The sequence below is a fragment of the Xiphophorus hellerii genome, chromosome 1 (assembly GCF_003331165.1).
Source record: "Xiphophorus hellerii strain 12219 chromosome 1, Xiphophorus_hellerii-4.1, whole genome shotgun sequence".
Lineage (NCBI taxonomy): Eukaryota > Metazoa > Chordata > Actinopteri > Cyprinodontiformes > Poeciliidae > Xiphophorus > Xiphophorus hellerii.
The window spans coordinates 10,133,547-10,154,419 of NC_045672.1; the positions used below are offsets into that span (position 1 = coordinate 10,133,547).

The 20,873-nt window shown below is 36.6% G+C and overlaps 1 protein-coding gene across 1 annotated transcript in view; it reads right to left on the bottom strand.

The window, feature by feature from the left end:
* LOC116725038 (uncharacterized) overlaps window positions 1-20,873 on the bottom strand; it is a 142,210-nt gene that overhangs the window by 52,453 nt on the left and 68,884 nt on the right. The window contains exons 4-7 of the mRNA XM_032570915.1: window positions 6,034-6,129; window positions 4,340-4,435; window positions 1,433-1,528; window positions 369-464 (exon numbers count right to left, since the gene is read on the bottom strand). Coding sequence (XP_032426806.1) covers window positions 369-464; window positions 1,433-1,528; window positions 4,340-4,435; window positions 6,034-6,129 — 384 coding nt within the window. The remainder of the gene's footprint in view (window positions 1-368; window positions 465-1,432; window positions 1,529-4,339; window positions 4,436-6,033; window positions 6,130-20,873) is intronic.

The window sequence follows — 20,873 nt, forward strand, 5'->3', positions numbered from 1 at the left end:
TTGTGTATTTTACAAACTTGGCCAATAAACCAGATTGTGATTCTGATTTATTTCCAGTGCAACTTGTTTGATGCATGTTTTTCTGCTTTATTTAAAATGTTCATACAAACTCATAAAGAACAGGACATACCTGTTGAATTGAAGTTATCTACTTGATTTTTATTTAAATTATGTCCTGTTATCTTTTCTATTTTTGATTATTTTACAATGAACGTAAAGATCTTTGGAATAAAATAATTTTCAAAATCTCAAAGCTATGAACTATGTTTTGATTAGAATTCACTACATCACCGTAACTATTGTACATTGTACTGCTTTTTATTGTGTTTTACTAAGAAAATACATGAAATATTACCAAAGTGTCTTACCTTTGATCTTCACTGTCAACGTTTGAAGGTTCATCCTTGGATCTGTCACTTTTCAAACTCACTGAAGAAGAGTTCGAGGGTTGGTGCTGACGTGAGCTAGAAGACAAATAAAATGTCTTTTATACGACAAGCTCTAACAAATATAATGCTTTGCTCACCGTGAAATGCTATTGTTGTTTTTATTTAATAAAAAATGATTGAATTAAAGTAATTAATTACAACAGACAGAATAATAATAGTGGATAATTTTTATATTTAATCTTGCAGAAAAGGATTTTTGCTTTGTGCCAAAGCAATTCAGGTCTGTTTATCTTTTATTGTGCTTCTAAATTACAAAGAGATCTAAATGTTATTAATGCACACAACACTTGGTGGTAAAGAACAACGTCTTTTTTATTTCCATGTCTTTGACATCATTGGAAAACTTGGTATCCACTCTTTCAGAATCTGTAAACAACTCAAATGTCAACTTGTTCATGGCTTGTCTTGGCCGTTCTCATTTTCTAATCAGCATCAGCTTTATCATTAGGATAAACAAAGAAAACAACAATAAGGACATTAAGAGACTAATATTTTTGTTTCAGGTTGTATATATTAACATCTTGTGTTATTGTCGGGATATTTTCAAATTACCGTATTTTCCGCACTATAAGGCGCATAGAATAGACGCTACAGTAGAGGATGGGGTTATGTTATGCATCCATTAGATGGAACTGCGCTAAAGGGAATGTCGATACAATAGTCAGATAGGTCAGTCAAACTTTATTAATAGATTACAAACCAGCGTTCTGAAAACTCTGTTCATTCCCAAAATGAATAAACAGCTGTTTTATTATTTTCCCTGAGGTAAAGTAAGTGATGTGGTATTTTCGTGCAGCATCAGATTTATCATTAGGATAAACAAAGAAAACAACAATAAGGACATTAAGAGACTAATATTTTTGTTTCAAGTTGTATATATTAACATCTTGTGTTATTGTCGGGGTATTTTCAAATTAGGTGGTCAGTGAGTGGTCAGTGAGTTTTACTAAGAAAATACATGAAATATTACCAAAGTGTCTTACCTTTGATCTTCACTGTGAAAGTTTAAAGGTTCATCCTTGGATCTGTCACTTTTCAAACTCACTGAAGAAAAGTTCGAGGGTTGGAGCCGAGGTAAGCTATTGTTGTTTTTATTTCATTAAAAATTATTGAATTAAAGTAATTAAATACAACTTGATGATTAAGTGGATTATTTTTTATATTTAATCGTGCAGAAATTTATTTTTGCTTTGTGCCAAATCAATTCAGGTCGGTTTTTCTTTTATTGTGCTTCTAAATTACAAAGAGCTCTAAATGTTATTAATGCACACAACACTTGGTGGTAAAGAACAACGTCTTTTTATTTCCATGTGTTTGACATCATTGGAAAACTTGGTATCCACTCTTTCAGAATCTGTAAACAACTCAAATATCAACTTGTTCATGGCTTGTTGTGGCCGTTCTCATTTTCTAATCAGCATCAGCTTTATCATTAGGATAAACAAAGAAAACAACAATAAGGACATTAAGAGACTAATATTTTTGTTTCAGGTTGTATATATTAACATCTTGTGTTATTGTCGGGATATTTTCAAATTACCGTATTTTCCGCACTATAAGGCGCATAGAATAGACGCTACAGTAGAGGCTGGGGTTATGTTATGCATCCATTAGATGGAGCTGCGCTAAAGGGAATGTCGACACAATAGTCAGATAGGTCAGTCAAACTTTATTAATAGATTACAAACCAGCATTCTGAAAACTCTGTTCATTCCCAAAATGAATAAACAGCTGTTTTATTATTTTCCCCGAGGTAAAGTAAGTGATGTGGTATTTTCGTGACACAGTTTATCTTTTAACAACAGCAAGGTTACATTAAAGTGTAGGAGAACTTTTCCTCGATTCAATAAACAAGTAAAAAACAGTTTGATACTGTTACGGTAAATCAAACGTTAGTGCAATCACAATATATATCCACTTCCGCACCATTGATTCGTTCATGTTAAATTCTCTCGCTGCTGCTCTATTCCCGTGTTCTGCTATGTGACTGATCGCCTTGACCTTAAACTCTGCGTCGTAAGCATGTCTCTTAATAGGAGCCATTTTGGGGTCTTTACACAAAGCCCAGCGTGCACCGCGCGCTTCTTCTTCTACGAGGGAAAATGACATCGGCGGCTGCTTACCATAGTTGCGAGACCTGTTGTGGCTCAATATTGGTCCATATATAAGGTGCACCGGATTATAAGGCGCACTCTCGGCTTTTGAGAAAATTGAAGGTTTTTAGGTGCGCCTTATAGTGCGGAAAATACGGCAGGAGGTCCGTGAGTGTTTGGGTTAAGTCATCCTCAGTCTGAAAATTACTGCCATAAGTAAATTGGGCAGTGTTTAATAAAACCAACAACAAAAACAGCTGAGAAAATAAGGTTCAGGATTAAAAATTTTCCTTTCAAAAACAGCAAATTGGACAGAATTAAATAAAAAACTCCTATTATTCAGTAACTTTATTCTGTGTTACTATATATTCTTCAATCTGTCATTTGTTTCTGTAAAACTTACCAAGAAGATAAAATTAAATCAAATTAAGAAATAATTATGTCTTCAAGGAAAAGGCCTTGACCAGTCAGTTTATCTCAAAGCAGAAAAAGTGCAGACTGCAACAAACATCATCCATCAGTATTGGCCTTGTTCACCTCAAGGAACAAGAAGCAGTCTGGAAAATTCATCACTGAATGAACTGCTGAATTTATTTTCTTCTAACACACCATCACTCTCTTAAAAACCTGACCTGTACATGTTTATTGAATTCATTAATACACCAATTTGTGCCACTTATGGTATTAACCTTAAATGCACTGTTGTGTCTTGTAAGCTGTACATTTTTTGCATTCACTAAATTTATCTATATTTTATATAATTTTTTTAGTTTTTGTAAATGATTTTTTTACTTTTTTCCCTCTGAATACAAAATATATATGTTCTTTGCCAATTATTAATTTGGAGGTTATATAAGTTGTTTGTCTAGCATGTTTTATAACACTTTTTACATAATTCGTTTCATAACACTTTTATATAAACTATTTTTTCCTCTTGATTGTGTGACTTGGGTGTAGGAGGTCAACTACCCATTGTTCTGTAGTCACGCTTGGGTCACGCTGACCGCAAACTTTCGGCGTGTCGGGGAGTTGGCTGCACCCGATTGGTTGAGGGGAGCTCCTTTGGCGTGAGAAGGGGTGAATAATTAGGGGAGAATCCTCGGTTTTGGCAGAGTCTGCTGTGGGTCGCGTATGGACGTCCAGCTGCGCGTGCTGCCTTTGCAGAGGATTGATTGGCTCTCCAATCTATTGTGTCAAACGGTAAGAGGAAACTTATGTATTTTTGCTAATCAGCACTGTGCGTATGTGTAAAGCTTGTTTGACTGTTTTCTGTGGCGGAATAAAACGCCACATTTTAATCTAGCAGAAACAGTGTTTGTGTGCATCTTTGTGTGAGCACCTTTATTGCCGACCCATCCCGATCCTGTTTCTATATTTCACGGAACACCCTCCTACTGCTTGAGAGACAATGCTGTCCAGAGTCAAACTCCTTGTGTATTTTACAAACTTGGCCAATAAACCAGATTGTGATTCTGATTTTTTCCAGTGCAACTTGTTTGATGCATGTTTTCCTGCATTATTTAAAATGTTCATACAAACTCATAAAGAACAGGACATACCTTTTGAATTCAAGCTATCTACTTGATTTTTATTTAAATTATGTCCTGTTATCTTTTTTATTTTTGATTATTTTACAATGAACGTAAAGATCTTTGGAATAAAATAATTTTCAAAATCTCAAAGCTATGAACTATGTTTTGAGCAGAATTCACTATGTCACTATATCTATTGTACATTGTATTGCTTTTTATTGTGTTTTACTAAGAAAATACATGAAATATTACCAAAGTGTCTTACCTTTGATCTTCACTGTCAAAGTTTAAAGGTTCATCCTTGGATCTGTCACTTTTCAAACTCACTGAAGAAAAGTTTGAGGGTTGGAGCCGAGGTAAGCTAGAAGACAAAGAGAAAAATGTTTTTATATGACAAGCTCTAGCAAATATAATTCTTTTCTCACTGTGAAATGCTTTTGTTGTTTTTATTTCATTAAAAATTATTGAATTAAAGTAATTAATTACAACAGATAAATTAATGATAGAGTGGATAGTTTTTATATTTAATCGTGCAGAAAAGGATTTTTGCTTTGTGCCAAAGCAATTCAGGTCTGTTTTTCTTTAATTGTGCTTCTAAATTACAAAGAGCTCAAATGTTATTAATGCACACAACACTTGGTGGTAAAGAACAACGTCTTTTTTATTTCCATGTGTTTGACATCATTATAAAACTTGGTATCCACTCTTTCAGAATCTGTGAACAACTCAAATATCAACTTGTTCATGGCTTGTTGTGGCCGTTCTCATTTTCTAAACAGTATCAGATTTATCATTAGGATAAACAAAGAAAACAACAATAAGGACATTAAGAGACTAATATTTTTGCTTCAGGTTGTATATATTAACATCTTGTGTTACTGTCGGGGTATTTTCAAATTAGGTGGTCAGTGAGTGTTTGGGTTAATTCATCCTCAGTCTGAAAATTACTGCAATAACTAAATTGGGCAGTGTTTCATAAAACCAACAACAAAACAAAAACAGCTGGGAAAATAATGTTCAGGATTAAAGATTTTCCTTTCAAAAATAGCAAATTGGACAGAAATAAATAAAAAACTCCTATTATTCAGTAACGTTATTCTGTGTTACTATATATTCTTCAATCTGTCAATTTGTTTCTGTAAAACTTACCAAGAAGATAAATTTTAAATTAAATTAAGAAATAATTGTGTCTTCAAAGAAAATGCCTTGACCAGTCAGTTTATCTCAAAGCAGAAAAAGTGCAGACTGCAACAAACATCATCCATCAGTATTGGCCTTGTTCACCTCAAGGAAGAAGAAGCAGTTTGGAAAATTCATCACTGAATGAACTGCTGAATTTATTTTCTTCTAACACACCATCACTCTCTTAAAAACCTGACCTGTACATGTTTATTGAATTAATTCATACACCAATTTGTGCCACTTATGGTATTAGCCTTAAATGCACTGTCGTGTCTTGTAAGCTGTACATTTGTTGCATTCACAAAATTTATCTATATTTTATATCATTTTTGTAGTTTTTTTAAATGATTTTTCTACGTTTGTCCCTCCTACAGCTTGACAGACAATGCTGTCCAGAGTCAAACTCCTTGTGTATTTTACAAACTTGGCCAATAAACCAGATTGTGATTCTGATATATTTCCAGTGCAACTTGTTTGATGCATGTTTTTCTGCATTATTTAAAATGTTCATACAAACTCATAAAGAACAGGACATACCTGTTGAATTGAAGTTATCTACTTGATTTTTATTTAAATTATGTCCTGTTATCTTTTTTTATTTTTGATTATTTTACAATGAACATAATGCTCTTTGGAATAAAATAATTTTCAAAAATCTCAAAGCTATGAACTATGTTTTGAGCAGAATTCACTGTATCACCGTAACTATTGTACATTGTGTTGCTATTTATTGTGTTTTACTAAGAAAATACATGAAATATTACCAAAGTGTCTTACCTTTGATCTTCACTGTGAAAGTTTAAAGGTTCATCCTTGGATCTGTCACTTTTCAAACTCACTGAAGAAAAGTTCGAGGGTTGGAGCCGAGGTAAGCTAGAAGACAAAGAGAAAAATGTTTTTATACGACAAGCTCTAGCAAATATAATTCTTTTCTCACTGTGAAATGCTTTTGTTGTTCTTATTTCATTAAAAATTATTGAATTAAAGTAATTAATTACAACAGATAAATTAATAATAGAGTGGATAGTTTTTATATTTAATCGTGCAGAAAATTATTTTTGCTTTGTGCCAAATCAATTCAGGTCTGTTTTTCTTTTATTGTGCTTCTAAATTACAAAGAGACCTAAATGTTATTAATGCACACAACACTTGGTGGTAAAGAACAACGTCTTTTTTATTTCCATGTGTTTGACATCATTTTAAAAACTTGGGATCCACTCTTTCAGAATCTGTGAACAACTCAAATATCAACTTGTTCATGGCTTGTTGTGGCCGTTCTCATTTTCTAAACAGCATCAGATTTATCATTAGGATAAACAAAGAAAACAACAATAAGTACATTAAGAGACTAATATTTTTGTTTCAGGTTGTATATATTAACATCTTGTGTTATTGTCAAGGGATTTTCAAATTAGGTGGTCAGTGAGTGTTTGGGTTAAGTCGTCCTCAGTCTGAAAATTACTGCAATAACTAAATTGGGCAGTGTTTAATAAAACCAACAACAAAACAAAAACAGCTGGGAAAATAATGTTCAGGATTAAAGATTGTCCTTTCAAAAATAGCAAATTGGACAGTAATAAATAAAAAACTCCTATTATTCAGTAACGTTATTCTGTGTTACTATATATTCTTCAATCTGTCAATTTGTTTCTGCAAAAGTTCACAAGAAGGTCAATTTAGATAAAGTGACAAAATAATGTTGTAATTTCTTTTTTAACTAATGTCACAGTGTCTACAAACAAACCATAGAATTTGTGGGTTTTTATTCCAAACATGCCACATTAATCTTGCTAAAATTATGTGTAATTTAAAACAACTTTTAGACAAATTGCTGCACATGGAAACAAAGTTGGCAGATACAGAGAATGAAATTGCTTTGCTAATTAGTTTTTCAACTAAACAGTCTTTAAGTTTTAAGATGTCATTTTTGAAAATCCATAATAATAATGATCAGCTTATCATTATTACTTATTACTTATTTCTTTTGAGGCCCTTTTTCAGAAAAGACTTAAAACAAAAAAGCTTCACTTACCTCCCACCTGATAAGATCCCATCCTCTTCCTCCGACATTTTGTTTTGGATCTCCTCAGTAGGTTTCTATTTTATCTTTATCTGTTACTTCATACTCGACATTTTGCTTCAATATTTTTCTTTTTCTTCTCACAGTTATAGATGCCTGAAAAGTAGCAGTCTCTATGAAAAAGGAAAACATCTGAACTGTATGAAAGTCTTCTGACTGATGTTCAAAGTCGGTTCAAAAAGTCGTAAAACGTCTGCAAAAGAGAAAAGTTAATATTTAACAACATTAGAGCTGTACAAGTAAGAACTTTGGCCTTGATATCAAAATCCAGGAACATTTCCTGTCATAAATCATAAATCTTTCAGTACCAGAGTCAATGATGATTGTAAGCCTATAAACCACATTTAAGCTCAAAACTTCAATAACAAACTTCTTACAGGTCATGTCTTCTATAATCTCTCCAAGTATTTAATATATTTTAGTTCATGTTAAATTCACATCAAAGTGTGTTATTCTGAACTACCCTTGTGTCAAAAATCTATATTATTTTCTACTTTGCATTGTCTTAATGTTCTTTTTCAGTGCCAAATAAAGGATGATCAATGAACTCTGTTCTATTTCTTTAATACCTAAATGTGTAATATTTAGCTAACACAGTAATGATAACAACACATGTGCATAGTGGGTCTATGTTTCCTATGTCTTCCAGAAACATATAGAGACTGCACAGTTTCAGGAGACAAAATAATACATTTAATTTTATTTTATTTTTTGTTCCAATAAGAATGGAACAATCAATAATAAAATAAAACTTTGGACTTGATGGTCTCATAATTCTGGAGTAAAATGTAAATATGGAAGAAAAAAGTGAACAATTAATATGTAAGCACATTCTTTAAAAGTATTTTACTTTTAGGTATTCATACTTAAAAAAAAATCAAAAATTAAAATCAAAAACTATGTAAAGAATACCAACACAGCCATATCAGGCTGTATGTTTAAATTTACATCAAAATCTCAAACTCTCATTTTGTGAGATGTGACCCTGCATGTTTTAGTTTTACTTTTATGCTGAAGCTTATATCCAGTTTTTAACTTCATTATTTCCCAAAGTATTATATTTTTGTTTAATACATTTAGATTAGATTTAATGCTGAGCAAAAGCCTATTCAGTTTCCTAAGTACAAAAACATAATACTGCATCTTTCTTATCTTTATTTAGTTTGTTTTTCTCGATATAGATTGCATTTGCAGTTAATTGTGTGGTTGAAAGTATCTCCTTCTTTATCATTAATAAGTTTTAACAAATATCCAAAATTATTTCTTTAAATAGTAAAGTAACATAAAGTAAAAATACAACATAGAAAACATGTGCTCTTAATGTAAGAAAAGTACAGCATACATTACCATAAGCTACTAAAACAACAGCTAAAACTAAAAGGTTTGCATTTATTTATTATTTATTTATTTTATTATGTTTCACACAAAGTTAGAGACTTTCTGAAACCAGAAACCTGCAAAAATCTCCTTTGTGAATTTTGCATAGAATGTGTGAATCAGACTCAGCCCTCCAGAAGACACATTAAAATAACCTTCCAGTCAAGCAATACTGCTAATTTTTGGTACGATTTAATCCTAACATTGAGTCGATCCGTCCCATGTAAGGCAATGCATTCAGTGTTGGAACATAGCAAACTCCAGGACCAGTCATTGCAGCCCAGACCACCAGTGCTGTCCCGTTCTCTACCCACAGTTTTATACGCCACTGCAATGCCAACCTTGCCTTTCCATTCCACTTCCCAGTAGGAGATGCATTTTAGGCTCTCCTCACAAAGTACCTGGGACTTGTATAAGTCCGCTAGCATTAGCTCAAATTGGCCTTCAGAACAAGTCCCGTTTTTGTACACAATAACAATCACAAAACGAACTACGTGACTCATTAGTTAAAATTCGACTTAAGAACCTTTTCGACTCTTCAAGAGTACTAATATATGTACATAAAACCATATTTATACTGACCTGCGGTATGAGAAAGACGAGGCACACATGTTGAACTTCCCTCACTTTTCACCGGAAGATTTATTCTTCTTCTGTACTAAATCTTCTCTACGCCACCAGCGCGTCAGCGCCCATAGCGGTTGTATGTGGAATTGCACGGACTAACTGAAATAACACTAAAGAACTTATTACAACGAGAAATTAAAGAAACAAAATGAAAATGTTATGTTGGATTGCCTATTATCTTACTTATTGTTTTTATTTATTAATAACTTGTTTTTCACGCCTCTACAAGTATAGTTTTTTTTTTTTTTTGTTTGTTTTTTGATGATCTTTATTCATTTCATTCAATACAAATAAAAAAAAATTTTTAATACAAGGAAAAAAAATAAAATAATTTAAAAAAAATGAAATGAAAGGTAGCAGAAAGAAGAAAATAATCTTATAATATCTGCCCCTTTTTCTCAACTATGGATCAAAACAACAAAAAACAAACAAACAAGAAAAAAAAAAAAAAAAAACTAAAATTTTTTTTTTTTTGATTTGTCTTATGTGACAAAAAAAAAGAAAACAAAGGAAGACCAAAAAAAACAAGGTCAATCATCAATCTCAACTGAACAATACTATACTTTGACTTTATACTATTTCATACTTCTTCAAAAAAACAATCTTTAACATTCTTTTAAACATGTGTAATGATTTAGCATTTTTAACATCGTTTTGCAGATCGTTCCACAGTTTGACTCCTTGTATCGAAGTACATCGTTCTTTCAAACAAGTTCTGAATTTAGGTTTCTTAAAAATCTGTGTCCCCTTAAGGTTATAACCACTCTCTCTCTTTTCAAAATTTTTTTGGATGTTTAAGGGTAATGTTTTTAGATGTGCCTTATACATAACCAACAAAATATTATAATCAACTAAATCATTGAATTTCAAAAACCTCAAATTACAAAATAATGTATTTGTTGGATATTTACCATGTTTTCGAGCAATAACTCTTATTGCCCTTTTTTGCAAAACAAAAACAGATTTTATACTAGTATAACATGTCTTTCCCCATACCTCAACACAATAAACCAAGTGTGGAACAATTAGTGCATTATACAACATAAATAGTGCATGATCATTCAGAAAATCCCGTACTTTATAAAGCACTGCAATTGATTTTGCTAATTTTGTTCTTAAATAATTCAAATGGGATTTCCATGATAATTTCTCATCAATTATCACACCCAAAAATTTCACCTCACTAACTCTACAAATCTCTACACCATCAACTTTAAATGGAGTATTTTCAATTCTTTGTCTCCTTGTAAATAACATATAATTTGTTTTGTCCAAATTTAAAGATAATTTATTTAGTTTGAACCATTTATGTATTTGCATAAATTCTATTTTCATTTCTTTTAACATCCCTTTTATATCATTACCCTGACAAAAAAAAGTGGTATCATCCGCAAATAGAATACATTTGAAAAACCCTGATACATTTACCAAATCATTTACATATAAAATGAACAACTTTGGTCCAAGTACTGAGCCCTGTGGGACTCCACATGTAATTTCACAAAATTCGGATCTAGTATCATGTACTTGTACAAACTGTTTTCTATTCTCCAGGTAGCTCGAAATCCACTGTAATGCCGGCCCTCTAATCCCATATTTAATAAGTTTTTTGAGTAAAATGCTATGGTCAATCGTGTCGAATGCTTTCTTTAGATCGACATAAATGCTAGCACTATATTGTTTTTGATCAATAGCATTTGTTATATGTTCTATCAGTTCCATAAGGGCCATTGATGTCGAATTTTTGGCTCTAAATCCATATTGACTACTACTTAATATATTATTTTTATCTATAAATGTATCTAATCTATTTACAAATAGTTTCTCCAAAATTTTTGAGAACTGTGGCAACAACGATATCGGTCTGTAATTACTAAACATACATTTCTTACCATTTTTGTAAATGGGAATTACCTTTGCTATTTTCATGGCGTCTGGAAATTTTCCTGATGAGAATGACAATTTACAGATATAGGTGAATGGTTTAATTACATAAGACATAATTTCCTTTACAAATTTCATATCCATATTTACCCAATCCTTTGATTTTTTATCCGCCATTTTGTTTACAATACTCAGTATTTCTTTCTCATCCGTTTCTCCAAGAAAGATGCTGTTTGGACAACTCCCAATTTTTTGGGTAACATCGCTATCATCTTTTGGTATCTGAGCAGCAAGTCTTGGACCAACATTTACGTAGTAATGATTGAATTCGTTTGCTATTTCATTCCGATCATAAATTTCAGTATTTTCTTTTAAAAAGTGTGTTGCAATACCAGATTTTATTGTATGCTTTGTAGAAACACTATGTATAACTGTCCATATTGCTTTTGTATCACCGTTACTTTTTGTTAATAGGTCGGTATAATATTCTTTTTTATGTTTTCTTATAATCCATGTCAGTTTATTTTTATATTTCTTATATCTATCCTCTGCTTCTTTCGTTTTTAACATCAAAAAGGATGAATACAAATTATTCTTTTTTTTACAAGCATTTCTCAACCCTTTTGTCATCCATGGCTTGTCAACAGCATCTTTCTTAACAAAATTAGTTGTCATACAATGTCTTTTATACAGAACTCCCAAAATATTCATAAACTCATCATATGCTCTGTGTACATCATCCACATATACATTGTTCCAATTTTGTTGACACAAATCATTTTTCAATTTATCCAAATTTTTTTTTGACATATTAAACACTTTTTTCGTTGGCACAGGTACAGTAATAATTTTCTGGTGATTTTTGTAAATCGCAAAAACTGGTAAATGATCACTTATATCGATTTTGAAGAGTCCACTCAGCACCTCTCCATCCGTAATATTAGTAAAAATATTATCAATTATTGTGGCAGAGTGTGTCGTAATTCTTGTTGGTTTTGATATCAATGGAAAGAAACCCAGTTTATGCTTCTTTGTTGTTTTCAGACAGAAGAAGCCGTCTGCCTGCTGTTTTTCCATCAGGTTTTAGATCTGTAGCATCTGACAAAAATAAAAAAATTTAATTATCAGTCATTGAAAATCAAAGTGAACAAAACACCAGATAAGATCAAGATAAGTCAGGAAGATTGTTGAAAGCATATGAAGGTCTGTAAACAAAACAATAAAGATTAAATTGTGGTCCAGCTGTAGATGTCAGGTTGCTGGACTGAAAATGAAACTCTCCTTGCATTTCTTACTTCTATATAATTCTCTGGCCAGTTTATTATAATTATTACTATATTATTACATATGATGACTTTCATTGAATTCCAGATCAAGGCGACATTCATCAAGACCGTCCAAGACAACCAGAATCTTGTACTTGTCATAGTCAGTTATTTCAGAGGTCTTCATGGCTGGAAAGAGCTGATGAATCAGACCCTCAAAACTGTGTTCTTCCTCTTTTCTAGGATTCAGCTCTTGGAAAGGAAGTGGAAAAGTAGAAAAAATGTTTTCGGAGGCCGCGCCCTCCGCCCAGTCCAGGATGTACTTCATTGATGCGAACGTTTTCCCGATGCCAGCCATTCCAATAGTTATTACAGTTTTAATGTCTGTGATAAGCGGTGATGGTTTGAAGATGTCACAATACCTGATGAGTGTTTCTTCTTGCTCCTGTTTAAACTTTGCATCTTGAATCTGTCTGCGCTCATGCTGAGCATTCACTTCTCCTCTGTCCCCCTCTATAATGTAAAGGTCTGTGTAGATATCTTTAAGTAGAGCCGAGGTTTTCTGCTTATCGATCCCTTCAGATACGTAGGTAAAATGTTCCTTCAGTTGGGCTTTCAGTTTCTGATGGCTAGCAAAATCTTCTCTGCAAATAAAGAAATAATAATTTTGAACATAAATTATTGTTTTAAATTCTGAAAATATATTCAGACATGCTTATTCAGTCCTTTGATATGAAATTGATTAATTCTTCACAGGATGATGACACATTTTAATGGTTATAGTTTACAGCAAATGAAAGGGCAAATTAGGTTTAGCGGAAAATATAAAGATTACATTAAACGAAAAAATATTTTATAAGAAGGATAGTCTATGCATGCGAACATACATAGACTAGCATTGAAAAAAAAGGCATGGGCTACAGCTAGTCAGTGCTGCAGTCAGTGATTTTTTTGTCGAGAGATTTGACAAAAGAAGAAGTGGGCAATTGCTCATTGATCTAATGTGTAAATTTTGTATTTCATATAAAAATCAGGGTCTAAAATTTTGGGGGAAGAATTGATAGACAAATAATATGTAACATGAGGTTCAAGTTGAGAAATTTGACAGAAATAATGGTAGTCCATAGACTTATTAAGATGAATCTGGATAATTGACAATGTCATTTTTTAAGTCTTACATTTCATGAAGACATTTTTTGTTGTTTATTAAAATAGTGAACAATCCCAGTTCTATCCTATTTATCCACCAACATTTATCTACTCACTTATTGTACTTCTTTGGTTAAATAACATGTTACCTCTCAAAACTATTGACAAGCATTTGGTTATTATTAAAATAATCTGTTATTGTTTATAGTTTGATGCTATGTATTTGATAATGTATTTTTAAAAGAAATATTGACATTATAGGCCAACAGAGTGGTATTTAATGGTTAATTATTTTGTCCTCAAAACAATCAAAACAATTTTTTTTTGCCTCAAAAAAAGAGGCAAAAAGAATAAAAACAATTGACAAATATTGTGATTCTAGACTTGATATTGTTACCAGTTTTGATTTGGTCTTAGTTATTCAGGCCACACAGTGTCTTTTTAGCACAGTTAGCACATCATCCAATCATTGGATCATTTCTCTGCCTAACAACAACAGAAACTTTGAACCAAACAACCTCACATCTTGCAAAACCTGCTTTTTATCAACGACAGATCTTAGTAAAAATAAACCAAACCATCTCACCTCGAATTTCTGTCTTTCTGTTGACATGCTCACCAGGGAGCTGCTCAGCAGCTGAGGGTCTGGAAGTTATCCAGATTCGAGTTGTGGGAAGCAGGTTTCCTTTAATGAGGTTTGTTATTATCACATCCACTGAGGCCTGCTCTCTAACATCAGTCACCTTCTCATTGTTGTCAAAATGGAGAAGATGTTGGCATGCATTCAGTCCATCCAAAACAAATACAAATTCGAACTGCATGTAGTTGGAGACGACAAATTCTTTTATTTCCACAAAGAAATAACTGAGAAGTTCCAGAAAACTGATGGTTTTCCCTTTAATTAGGTCAAGTTTCGACAAGTGGAAATATAACTTCCAAATTGTCTTCAGCTTTACCCTGTAAAGGTCTTACTTGATCTTCATCCCAGGTGAAGATGGAGTGCCGAGTTTCATTTTTTGCCCAACTTGTAACAAATTTCTGCACATGGAAGGATTTTCCAATGTCAGGTTCTCCTACGGTCAGCACAGCTCGGATTTTCTGTTCTCCTCTGTTTTTGAAGACGTCAGAGGGAGCACTTAGTTTTATCAGTGATTTTGATGCCGTGTTTTCACTGGTTGCGTCATCATTCATATCACCAACAGGGATGTCTCTCATGATATGTTCTGTGGTTTTCTGGTTTGGATCATTGACTTCATCTTCACCTCCATCAGGGTATTCCTGGATGAATCTTCTCTTCAGACTTGAAACGAGGTTCTCTCGCCGCATGAGGCTTTCTAAATTGGAAAAACAAAGATTAGCTTGTTAGTAGCAACTATTTAAAAATGGAACAATTATGTAGTTGTAATAAATTATATGAAAGACAGTATTTATTAATTTATTTTGTTTATCTTCTGGGCAGTCAGATGTTTTTGGTAAACATGTATGATAACACAACTTTCTAGAGACGGTTTTGATATTAAAACTATTAAATTTTGGATATCTATTTCCATGCTATTACCATTTAATGTATCTGCTGACTGTTAAATGTCAGCAGTTCCCTTTACATAAACATTTAAATTAAATTAGACTGAATTATTTTTAACTTCATATTATTATACTAGTGAGTGGGTAACTAACAAAACTTCTAGCAAGTGAGCAATGTTTACCTAAACAACCGGTGTTTGTTTTTTCTTTTTTTAAGTTATTTAAACCCAAGTTAGGTTGCATTTGGAGTACAAAATATTAAAAGGCAGAGGATATGATGTGGAATTACATGAAATATCCATTCCTTCTTGTTACCAGGAACTGATGCAGAAATCATTTCCAACAGAAAGTAGATGAGGTGCTTCAATTGTTTTAACATTGCTCTCTTACCTCGACATTCTGTAACTTGCTCAATATATTCACCAGGAATCTTGTCAACTCCTGAGGGATGAGAGATGATCCACAGAAGAGCATTGGGAAGCAGGTTTCCCTTGATGAGGTTTGTTAGGATCACATCCATCGATGCTGCCGTCTTTATGTCTGTGAGCTCAAAGTTGTTGTCAAAGTCTAGAGGAAGGTCATAGTTTTCCAACCCATCAAGGACAAAAGCTACTTTTTTCTTTTCATAGATACTGACTCCTGGCTTTGCCTCATCACGGAAAAAACCTTTGAGCAAACTGTCCAAGCTCAGAGCTTCTTTTTGTGTTTTCAGCTCACTGAACTGAAGCGGGACAATGACGTCAACGTCCTTGTTGGACTTTCCTTTTGCCCAGTCAAACATGAACAACTTTGCTTGAAATGTTTTGCCAATGCCAGCAACACCCTTCGTCAGAACTGTTCGCACTGTCTTTTTCTTTAGGCCAGTGAATATATCGTTGTAGGTTTTCACCAGTTTTTCTTCATGTTTGTTGTTTTTGTCTATAATGTAGAGTTCTGAATCCGTCTCCGCTTCAATCAGTTCAGCCTCATATGCGGCCAAGATCCCATTTTTTCCGATCGCTGTGAGTCTCTGTTGGACATCAATCTCTAAAAGTGGAGGTAAATTAGAAATGTTAAGGAATATACAGTACATACCTTGAGTTTTCACATACATTTCTACAGTTATTATATGATTACAATACAAATGTCATTATTCTGATGTTTCTACTAAATATTTTCTAACTCTTGAACTATTTTACTTTAACATTCCTAGATATGTTTATTTGCATACGTCAGTGAACAAGTTTCGTACCTTTGCAAACTAGAACCTTGTCAATATATTTAGCAGGAATCTTTTTAACTCCCGCAGGCTGAGAGATGATCCACAGCACAGCTTTAGGAAACAAGTTTCCCTTGATGAGGTTGGTCAGCAGTACGTCCACCGCTACTCGTTCAGTGATTTTAGTCAACTTTTTATTCTTTTTAAAATTAAGAGGAAGTTGACAGTTTTCCAAACCATCGAGTATGAAAGCCACCTTACATTCCTCGTAGGTGGAAACTTGAGGCCGTTCCGTGTCGCTGAGAAAGTTATTGAGCAGATCCACGATGCTTTGAACTTCAGCTCTTGCTGCAGTCAGTTCACCAAAATGAAGTGGAACAATTAAGTCGATATGTGTGTTGGATTTTTCCTTTGCCCAGTCGACCATCAACTTTCTTGTATGAAATGTTTTTCCAATACCAGCAACTCCCTGTGTTAGCACTGTCCTGTCATTCCTTTTTGGCGAAACGAATAGATCACTGTAGGTCTCTACCATCTTATCCATGTATCTCCTGTTTTTGGCTAACTCAAAGAGTTCTGAATCAAATTCCCCATCAGTGACCTCACTTTCAATGGCAGCCAAGATGCAGTTCCTCCAGGTCTCAGAGAGTTGTTGTTTAGGACTATTATCTGAATTGCAAATGCACAAAACAAATAATTAAGAGCAATCAAACAAAGTTACAGTATGCATCTGTTGGGAAATAATGGTCTTGTTTGTATATCAACTGCAATTAATAAGTTCCCAATGATTCTTATTAATAAAACAAAGTGATTGGAGATTGAAAATGACCAAGTCATGGGACCACCTGATTATCAGGAATCAGGTGGTAAATCAATATGCCAGAGCCTAGCAGGGTATTCAAATTACCACTAACTAAAACAAAACAATAAATATATAAAAAGGTAATCAGGACTCTGGACTAAGCAGCCCAGTTCACCAACAAACAAAATATTTAACAGAAAAAAAAAATTTTAAATCTACATTGTTATGTACTAGGGTAAAATCTGTGCATGGAAACTACGCCTCTAACTTGGAAATGTTCTGGAAGTTGCACATTTTCAGTATCGTGGTGAAATGTTCTGGAAGAGGTCAGACACACATGACTGCAAACCAAACCTCTTTTAATGCTGAGCAGTTCATCCTCAGATGGCTTTGTTATAGTCACTGATGTCACAGGTTTGTGAATGTGTGGAGGGCTAAAAAGACAACACAAGAAACAAAACATAAAAGGAATAATTTAAGAAATTGTTACAGTAAAGTAGCCTGGCTATAGCCTATTCCACTCAATTCAAATCTCTCTTCACTGCACAGTGTGGGCTTTCTCCCATTCACTAGAATTTCCAGTTGGCCAATCAGTAAACAGGAAAAGTTGTGAACAGTTACGTCTTTTTTCTGCTTCTTTTTAGAATTGAAGTTTAAGTAATGGCAGCGGAGGAAGTGAACAAAGTCGTTCAGTCTGTGTTGGCCACGCTTCAAAAACATGGAATCAACATTCACTGCTGCCTCATTCAGCTGAGCAGTTCTTAGGATGGTCAGGATGGTCGTTTACAATTTCCTGTAAGATTCTTAGCACAAAGATGTGCAGAACATTCTCTGTTCTGCATTTTAAAAAGCTGAATACATACAGTATGTGCAGATATAAAATAACATCAGACCAACAAAACTTTTGTTCAAACAAAATGTCTTACTTTAAGGCTTCACAATACTTTATATTGTGAATATATTTGTAACCCATTATCAGTGTGCGCAATATTCATATCGCAAAGGACATTTTGGAGTCCTTTAATTGTTGGCTACTATACTACAAGTGTGGCCCCCCCAGTCGGCTGAAACGGCCTAGGGTGCGCCGGCTGGAACGCCGGCTGGAACGCCGGCTGATTCGGCCTCGGGTGAGCCGGCTGGAACGCCGGCAGGAACGCAGGCAGGAACGGCTGGTCCCGGAGATGCTGGAAGCTCCGGAGGTGCTGAGACAGCGGCAGCCGAGACTGGAGGTAGCGCCGAAGAAGTAGGAGCTGGAGACGCAGCCGAGGCGGGGGGAGCTGGGTCTGCAGCGAAGGCTGCAGCAGCGGCGAGAGGAGCTGCTACGGAGGCTGGCACAGGCTCGGGGGCTTTGCTCTGAAGGTATTCGTCGTACAGCTCAAAAACTAGTTCTAACATAAAAAAGTTTCTCTTAAACTGTCCAAAAAGAAAACAGAAATCCTCCTCGGAATTTATCTCAAAAATGTTTGATGGAAGTGACGGTGAAGCGGTTGTGGTGGCTGTCGGGGTGTGATTCTGGCCTTTCGCTTGGTCGTAGTCCGACTCCATTCCCATTTCCTCCAGCAGCAGCGGAGAAGGCAGGATCTCTACATCCCGGTAGAGATCCTTCTGTGCCAACTCCAACTGCTGCTGGATCCACTCCTCTCGGTCCATAATTAAGCGAGCCTCACCTCGGTTTGGTCGGGTCCTTCTGTCACGGAACGGTGTGGTGAGGGTTGGTGAGGCAGACGCAGCGGACCCAGGTAAGATGAATAACGAAATTTAATGGCGAAAACACAGTCCAAAACAACAGGCAGCTCGCACAGAGACGCATAAACAAGACATTGACAAGGACCCGACGAGGAACAAGGAACACCTGTGGATTTAAATACACAGCGGGTAATCACAGAACGAGACACACCTGGGAACAATCAAGGGGAGGACAGGACAACGAAGAGACTCAAGGACACAGAAAACTCGAAATTAACACACAGAAAACACAGAACACAACAGTACCCCCCCCTCAAGGGCGGCTACCAGACGCCCACAAAACAAAAACACAACAAGGGTGGGCGGAGGGGGGCGCTGGACGGGGGGCCAGAGTCCAGAAAAAACAAAAAACAACCCACCATTGTGGGCGGAAACACAGGAAGGGCCAAGAGTCCAAAAACAACAAAAAACTACCCACAGGGTGGGCGGAGGCAAAGGAGGCGGGAACCACGGAGGTGGTCCGGCGGTCGTCCGCGGCACTGGAGGCGGGAACCCCGGAGGCGGTCCGGCGGTCGCCCGCGGCGCTGGAGGTGGCGACGAGGAGTTCCGGGGGCCGCCCACAGTTGGCGACGACGAGCACCCAGAGGCAGGGTCTCAGGTGGAGCGCCGAGAGTTGGGGTCTCGGGTGGAGCGCACAGAGTCGGGGTCTCGGGTGGAGCGCACAAGGTCTCGGTCAGAACGCAGAGGGTCTCGGTCGGAACACAGAGGGTCTCGGGAGTCGGGGTCTCGGGAGGAACGCAGGGGGTCTGGGTCTCGGGAGGAACGCAGGGGGTCTGGGTCGGAATGGAGAGAGTCGGGGTCTCGGGAGGAACGCAGAGGGTCTCGGAAGGAACGCAGAGGGTCTGGGAAGGAACGCAGAGAGTCTCGGAAGGAACGCAGAGGGTCTCGGTCTCGGGAGGAACGCAGAGGGTCTCGGTCTTTGGTGCGCCGGCTGGTGTGCCGGCTGGAGGAATGCCAGAGCGCACCCTTGGAACCGGCTGCGGAGGAGAGCCGGGGCGAAACCTCGGGGCCGGCTGCGGAGGAGAGCCGGGGCGAAACCTCGGGGCCGGCTGCGGAGGAGAGCCGGGGCGAAACCTCGGGGCCGGCTGCGGAGGAGAGCCGGGGCAAAGCCTCGGGACCGGCTGTGGAGGTGAGCCGGGGCAAAGCCTCGGGACCGGCTGTGGAGGTGAGCCGGCGCGAAGCCTCGGGACCGGCGGCGGCTCCGGAAAGCGACGAGGGGCCGGGTCCACCGGCGGCTCACGTCGCTGACTTCCCGGACGGAGGAATCGACGGGGGCCGTATCCGGGGGGTGCCAACACCAGTCTTGTCCCCCGGAAAAGCTCCCGCTGCAAGTCGGCGAGGGCTTCAGCTAGCTCCCTCTCCTCCCTGCCGGATCTCCGCCTCGGTCCGCTCTGCTTTTTAGGAGGGAACCTCACTCCAGCTGGGTCCATTTTAGAGCAGCCTCACCGTTAGGTCTGGTCGGGTCCTTCTGTCACGGAGTGGTATGGTGAGGGGTGGTGAGGCAGACGCAGTGGACCCAGGTAAGATGAATAATGAATTTAATAAGGCAACACACAGTCCAAAACAGTCCCAAAGCCGGGCAGCACGGCCGAGCTAAAGCCAGGGCTCGACGCCGGTAGCAACCGATTAACGAGGGACGAAAAATAGACAGGGCACACAGGAACGGAACGACAAACGCCAAGGGTGGCAAGTAACGACAAGGACCCGACAGAGACGCAGACACACAGGTGGCATTAAATACACGGGAGGGTAATCACAGAAACGAGACACACCTGGGAACAATCAAGGGGGAGACAGGACAACACGGAGACTCAAAGACACAGGAAACTCTAATTAAACACAGAAAAACACAGACCCTGACAGAAACGAAGCACCTGCAGAAGACAAACAAGGCTTCATTGTTCTAAAACTTTTTCTATATTTAATTTAGCATATATCTTGTACATTTTTTTTTTAAATCAAAAA